The sequence below is a fragment of the Diaphorina citri genome, unplaced genomic scaffold, assembly GCF_000475195.1.
Source record: "Diaphorina citri unplaced genomic scaffold, Diaci psyllid genome assembly version 1.1 scaffold2717, whole genome shotgun sequence".
NCBI classification, from domain to species: Eukaryota; Metazoa; Arthropoda; class Insecta; order Hemiptera; family Psyllidae; genus Diaphorina; species Diaphorina citri.
Window position 1 is genome coordinate 7,111 of NW_007380134.1, and position 7,726 is coordinate 14,836.

General features: G+C 37.8%; 1 protein-coding gene across 1 annotated transcript; it reads left to right on the forward strand.

Moving 5' to 3' along the window:
- Positions 1-3,571: 3,571 nt before the first annotated feature.
- On the forward strand, positions 3,572-4,506 carry LOC103519411 (pair-rule protein odd-paired). Its single transcript, XM_008484496.2, has one exon. It carries the CDS (start codon positions 3,589-3,591, stop codon positions 4,504-4,506), a length of 918 nt encoding a protein of 305 aa, XP_008482718.2. The 5' UTR covers positions 3,572-3,588.
- Positions 4,507-7,726: the final 3,220 nt, after the last annotated feature.

The following is a 7,726-nucleotide window of genomic DNA, read 5'->3' on the forward strand; positions in this document are numbered from 1 at the left end:
TCCACTAATTTCATTTGAATCTGATTAGTGGAGATGCCAATTTTCCAATACACAATACAACTTGTATGTGTAGGTAGGAGATTATCTTTGCAAGCTTTACCTATAATATATGTACATAGACTGCAATAATTATTCCTGCAATGAATTTCTAGACAGTCTAATCTCTCAAGCCGCCCTAAAAAAAAACTACCTACCTTTTTTCACGGGTCACAATCTAAAAAAAAAGCAGTTGACCCCACTCACCTCAGTAGAAAAAAGGTTAAGAAATCCCAACACCCAATAAGCCATGAACCAGAAAAGCTCAACCATCTCATCACCCATAAATCGCATAACATGAATGACCATCAGACAAACAGACGAACATACCACCCTCAACCAAATTGTCAACCGAGGGGGGTCTGTCTAACCCGGTCCAAAAAAAAAGAAGTATCATCACGCAACACACACATAACTCAAATGTCATAAAAGAATGAGAATTTATACTTTATACATTATTTGTTTTTAAACAGAAACATAAAGAATTCCAAATTTCTTCTCCTACTGCTTCTAATAATGAAATTTAAATATTTCGTCTCATTTGAATATATAATAATTATGGTGATGAGTAACGATGTACCTACTTATCGTTTATGGTCCTATGGAATGCGTCCCATTTTGGAGCAATTAATTTTGGAAAAATGATCTATTCAGGTAGGTAATTCCTCACCAAAATTTCCTACTATTTTCACTATTATTTGACATATTTACTCAGTACCGGTCCGGAGTTAGAAGCGGTTAAATTTCAGCAAGATCCAATGGAGAAAAAAAAAGTTGGGCTCTTGTGGGTTTTAAACCGAAGCTGGGTTAGGTGGTAAAGAAAAGCTCACAGGCATCAACTTCTTCTAGAGAAAAGCTCAGGCATCAACTTCTTCTAGAGAAAAGCTCAGGCATCAACTTCTTCTAGAGAAAAGCTCAGGCATCAACTTCTTCTTGTACCTTCCACAAAGCAAGTCTATAGGTATTATTATTTTTACTATTATTATGGTTGTAATCTATATGCAAATGATCAGTGCCCAACACAAGTTTACAGACAGAGTAACAGAGTAATATTCTAACATAGAATAGAGAAAACCAGTCTTATTACGTGTTTATCAGTGCGGGAGAAACAAAAGTCAAAGAAAAAATAATTAGACGAAAATCAGCCGTTCCGAGAACGAACCTTATCTGTTTTTACAGTAGGGTGAAGTCAAAATATACCTAAACCTCACATCGTTCAGTCACCTATAAATGCGAAATTAATTCTCACAAAAGTATAAGTACGAAAAGAAGAGACCCATAAAACAGAAATGACCACCTGAAAACAAGCAACTACCTTTTTCTTAGCTTGGAAATGATTCAATAAATTATATCTGAATGGAAGAAGAGAAAAAGTCAATTAAAATTCTTGAAAATTTTAATCTGAGGGAAGATAAGCATCTTGGATCTTGTCTTTGCAATATTTTACAGAAGGTAAAAAAAAAAAAAACTGGTGTCCATTCATTTTGCCTTTTTGAGAGAGGAATCACATTATTTTACACATTCCTTCCATACACGAATACACGAACAATTTTCAAAATCGCAACTGTATCTAACATTAAAGTTATTAATACGCTCTCACAATAATGATTTTATTGCTGTTAACAATATCGTGAAATCATCAGATTATGAAGAAAATTTTGATAATTTTAATAACGGAACAAAAATATCAAATCGGGTTTCCAAGATATAGGTAGAAAATTTTGTGCATACCTATACGGGATGGGTCAGAAAATAGATGTTTTTTTTTACGAAATTTGACAGAGTGAGTTCCGGAACCCAGTCACTCGATTGGGCTTCCATCACCCTAGTTTTTTTTTGTGACAAGAGGTTTGATAGAGGGAGCTGTAACTGCTACGGTCTTACGTCCCGAAATTGAAGAGAGAAAGAAGACAGGATAGCAGAAAGGCAGCCGTTCCGAGAACGAACATTATTCGTCCAGGATAAAATCCGCCCCGGGTGCGAATCAAATTCGCGGCCTAGCGCTTACAATGACGATACCTGCCCATTAAGTTTTTTTTTTCAAGAGCTTTGACAGAGGGAACTGTAAGGGCTGAGGTCTTGTCGTCCCGAAATTGACGCACTATCAACCATGCTAACTAGGCTTGCTAGCTGGCTACACCCATTGCTTTTGAAGCATCCAGTATTTTTTTTTTTTTTTTACATTCGAATTTTATGATTCTCTCCACAATATATTCATTTTTATGATTATTGTTTTAATTCTTCTGGTTTCTTTGATTCACGATCTTTGGGTTTTCCTCCTGTTCAACCTAACATCTGTGCAATACCTTTGGAATTTCATACATACGGATTTCTCGTCAATTTTATTCTATTCCTTCCTTGCCGCGTGAAAAAAGAAGAAGACGACGAAGAAGAAAAAAAAAGAAGGAGAAGGAGAAGAAGAAGAAGCAGAAGAAGAAGAAGAAGAAGAAGAAGAAGAAGAAGAAGAAGAAGAAAAAGAAGAAGAAGAAGAAGAAGAATCGCTTAAATTCCGTGAATTGGTAAAATAAATTGGTAAAATTAGAGAAACATTACGGGTTTCATTGCCTTTATCGCTTTATCCTTGGTATTAATTTAATTTCATGCTTTATCAAATCAAATTGAAGTCTGATTTACAAAATCGCAACTGTATCTAACATTAAAGTTATTAATACGCTCTCAATAATGATTTTATTGCTGTTAACAATATTGTAAAATCATCAAATTATGAAGAAGATTTTGATAATTTTAATAACGGAACAAAAATATCAAATCGGGTTTCCAAGATATAGGTAGAAAATTTTGTGCATACAAGTGATGTTAATGATAATTATAAAATTATATTGAATCAAACGTTCAATAATTTCAAGTGTTGAATTGAAATAATCAATCAATATCCTAAAAATTAAAGTGCAATTTATAAACAAATAAATAGAAATTAATTTAATCTAAAGTTGTCTTAGTTTGGCAAAACGGCTAACTCTTGGTATAATTTTTACTTAACCTTCTCCTTAAGCACCAATAATTCTAAACTAAGTTTTTCTATACGTAACATCATTTGACAATCATTTTCTAATTCTTTTGTCATTTTTGCTTTTTAACCTTTCTTTTAAATGTTTGATTTCATGATTTGCTTGTTGCGGTTTTTCTATACGTAACTTCATTTGACAATCATTTTCTAATTCTTTTGTCATTTTTGCTTTTTAACCTTTCTTTTAAATGTTTGATTTCATGATTTGCTTGTTGCGTTCAATGGCCTTACAGTAAAATATAAATTTCAAATGTTAATAACGGAATAAGTGATCTGTTTTCTTTAAAGTCTAATAAATTTGGAATAATAACAACAAATGTAACGTTAACCATCATTTCACATGTCCACGATTGTCCTCAATGACTTCGTAAAGCTCTGAAAGCCTCAGAGCGACTCCAAACGATGTTGAACTCATTCATGGACTCGCCAGCAACCATGGGAATCAAGATGACCCCACCACCCACGACCTCTCCTCACAACCTCTCCAAACGATGTTGAACTCATTCATGGACTCGCCAGCAACCATGGGAATCAAGATGACCCCACCACCCACGACCTCGCCTCACAACCACATGATGCCTCTACCTGGTAACAACATCAAAATGATAAACACCTTTATGGAAACACCAACACTGGCTTCCATGGGGATCAAAATGTCGCCTCCACCACCAACGTCTCCTCATCAACTCCAGTCTGGAGGAAATCACATGATGCCTCTCGGGGGGAATAATGAGAACCACCACAACAATCACTACAACAGCTACCCCATGCCTCACATGCAGACAGGATACTCCAGGGATTACCTCCTCAGGCGAGACGACTACGCCAACAACATCCATCATCCACCACCTGTGCCTCCACCGCCAGTCCAGCCGCCAGGGAACGACATGTTCTTTCACCATCCGGTAGACCCCCTCAGTCAGCATAGTATGCTCTACCACCATCATCACCGGGAGCCTGTGTACAGCAATATGGATCTCAACGCTGCCTACCCTAGTACAAATGCCATGCAGTCTGCCGGCACGCACGGGGCGTTCTTCCGCTACATGCGGCAGCCCATCAAGCAGGACATGACATGTCTGTGGATAGACACGCCCGGGCCGCGCAAGACATGCGGCAAGATGTTCAACAACATGCACGAGATCGTCACGCATCTCACCGTGGAGCATGTCGGCGGACCGGAGTGCACGACGCATGCGTGTTTCTGGGACGGGTGTCCGCGGAATGGACGGCCGTTCAAGGCGAAATACAAGCTGGTCAATCATATCCGGGTACATACGGGGGAGAAGCCGTTCCCCTGTCCGTTCCCGACATGCGGCAAGGTGTTCGCACGCTCCGAGAACCTGAAGATTCATAAACGAACGCATACAGGTAAGAACCTAAGAAACTATACAGCTTTCTATTTAAACTTCGATGTTAGCGAATCCTCAAACGGATTTTGAGACTGTCGGTTTGGTGAGTTCTTATCAGATTTTTGTTAGGCGTAGGTATTTGTAGGAATCTAGGAATTTCTTAGATGGATTTTGTTGAGCGTGTCTTCAGTATGATCAGAGCAAATTCTTTTGAGTATTGTTCTTTTCAATGTTGAGTTTCTTGAAGAGGTCTAGTAAAAATTTGAATACAGCCACGTTCTCCAAAACCTATACATCTTTATAGGTTATAGGTATACTTAAAAATATCACCATTGAAGAACTGCAAGTCAGATATGTAGTTATTTATTATTTTATGTAAAAATTGTGGAGACTTTTCTAGTTACAAAGTTGTTATTCAATGCCCACAAATACAAGAAGCTACAAAAGACGAAATCAATAACCTACCGAGGCAATCTCTACTATGTAACCCAAGTTTTCCACCGTTTAAAATGTCTCACATTAGTGACATTATCCCTTTGATAGAGTATGTCTTCTTAGGAATTTTCTATTCATTTGTCTCTTTTCTCGAATTGAACCTTTAAAATCCGCCCCAGACTCCCATTTCAGTCCAATTCTACTTCGCAAGTCTTGAAAAACCATCTCATGCCCCTTACTTTTCCCACTTGAAGTTGTTCCCAATCAATTTTACCGATCTGCCAGTTGTACAACTGCAACCTTTACTTTGTTTTATTGCTCACTCTATCCGTCCATTTTATTTATCGCGCCTTCTAGTTCACATTTATATGGTTCTTGTTCTTCTTCTTCTTCTTCTTCTTCTTCTTCTTCCTCTACTTCGTTTTCTTCGTCCCCTACTTCTTCGTCGTCGTCGTCGTCCGTCTTCTTCTTCTTCTTCTTCTTCTAGTAGGTAGGTGTCTACATACCTATTTTCAGCATACAATAGGTACCTAATATGTATGTAGGAAGGTACCGTAAAACTGGGTGAATACTTAAATAGCAATAATAGAGTATGTACGGTAAATCTGGGTGAATAGGAACGTGGTTTAAGTTTACGATTTTTAACTGAAGATCCCGATATAGTAGGATAAATCCTGTCTCAAATTTGAAATCCGTTTTTCTCCTTCTTCGTTCTCCTCCTCCTTATCCTTATCCTTCTTCTTCTTCTTCTTCTTCTTCTTCTTCTTCTTCTTCTTCTTCTTCTTCTTCTTCTTCTTTGTCTACTTCTTCGACTTCTCCGTGTGTTCATCATCTTCTTCTCCTTGTTCTTCATCGTCTTTTGCTCCTGTCCTGTCCGATTTCGTTCCCATGAAGACATTTTTAACGCGTGGGCAGAACGAACAAGATCTTTTTAGATCATTTGACCAAGACATTCTGCCTCTCTCTCTCTCTCTCTTTAACGTTCTCTTCATCTCTCTCTTCTCTTTATCTTTTTCATTCACATTTATCACAGTCTTCTGCAACTCTCTCTCTCTCTTTCTTATTCTCTACTCTTTTTTATGACATTTATTTTAAGCAGAGATCACGGAGTGAGATAAAGCTCTAATATATTACTTATGGTCATCTATAAACTTCTTGTTCTTCGAGAGACTGGTGGTTGTTGAATGGGAAGAGACCCTGACCATGGGATCTGGCATGAATGGTATATCTGGCAATGTCAGATTCTGGCATGGAGTTTGGTATGCCATTTAGTTCAAATTCTTTCACTCCATCTTCTAGCTTGGCAGATTGAGTATTTGGTTCGACTAATTTTACTCCACTACCTTAGCAGATTCTTAGATTTAAACGGAGAAAAAGTTGGAATCAACACCAGCTAACCAGCTTTCATTCTCTCAAAGCGTTTATCAACGCAACGATGCGATATATGCGAACCAACGGTGCTCCACTCTCCCAACTTTTCATTACATTTCGAAGCCAACAAAACAATAGTGTACAGCTTTCTATTTAAACTTCAATGTTAGCGAATCCTCAAACGGATTTTGAGACTGTCGGTTTGGTGAGTTCTTATCAGATTTTTGTTAGGCGTAGGTATTTGTAGGAATCTCTTAGATGGATTTTGTTGAGCGTGTCTTCAGTATGATCAGAGCAAATTCTTTTGAGTATTGTTCTTTTCAATGTTGTGTTTCTTTTAGAGGTCTAGCAAAAATTTGAATACAGCCACGTTCTCCAAAACCTATACATCTTTATAGGTTATAGGTATACTTGAAAATACCACCATTGAAGAACTGCAAGTCAGATATGTAGTTATTTATTATTTTATGTGGAAATTGTGGAGACTTTTCTAGTTATAAAGTTATTATTCAATGCCCACAAATACAAGAAGCTACAAAAGACGAAATCAATAACCTACCTGAGGTAATCAGACTATCTAACCCAAGTTTTCCACCGTTTAAAATGTCTCACATTAGTGACATTATCCCTTTGATAGAGTAGGTATGTCTTCTTAAGAATTTTCTATTCGTTTGTCTCTTTTCTCGAATTGAATCTTCTTTAAAATCCGCCCCAGACTCCCATTTCAGTCCAATTCTACTTCGCAAGTCTTGAAAAACCATCTCATGCCCCTTGCTCTTCCCACTTGAAGTTGTTCCCAATCAATTTTACCGATCTGCCAGCTGGTACAACTGCAACCTTTACTTTGTTTTATTGCTCACTCTATAATCCGTCCATTTTATTTATCGCGCCTTCTAGTTCACATTTATATGGTTCTTCTTCTTCTTCTTCTTCTTCCTCTACTTCGTCTTCTTCTTCTTCTTCTTCTTCTTCTTCTTCTTCTTCTTTGTCTACTTCTTCGACTTCTCCCTGTTCTTCTTCATCTTCTTCTTCTCCTTGTTCTTCATCGTCTTTTGCTCCTGTCCTGTCCGATTTCGTTCCCATGAAGACATTTTTAACGCGTGGGCAGACCGTTCTTCTTCTTCTTCTTCTTCTTCTTCCTCTACTTCGTTTTCTTCGTCCCCTACTTCTTCGTCGTCGTCGTCGTCCGTCTTCTTCTTCTTCTTCTTCTTCTTCTTTGTCTACTTCTTCGACTTCTCCGTGTGTTCATCATCTTCTTCTCCTTGTTCTTCATCGTCTTTTGCTCCTGTCCTGTCCGATTTCGTTCCCATGAAGACATTTTTAACGCGTGGGCAGAACGAACAAGATCTTTTTAGATCATTTGACCAAGACATTCTGCCTCTCTCTCTCTCTCTCTTTAACGTTCTCTTCATCTCTCTCTTCTCTTTATCTTTTTCATTCACATTTATCACAGTCTTCTGCAATGCTCTCTCTCTCTTTCTTATTCTCCGGAGTGTGCCTGGAG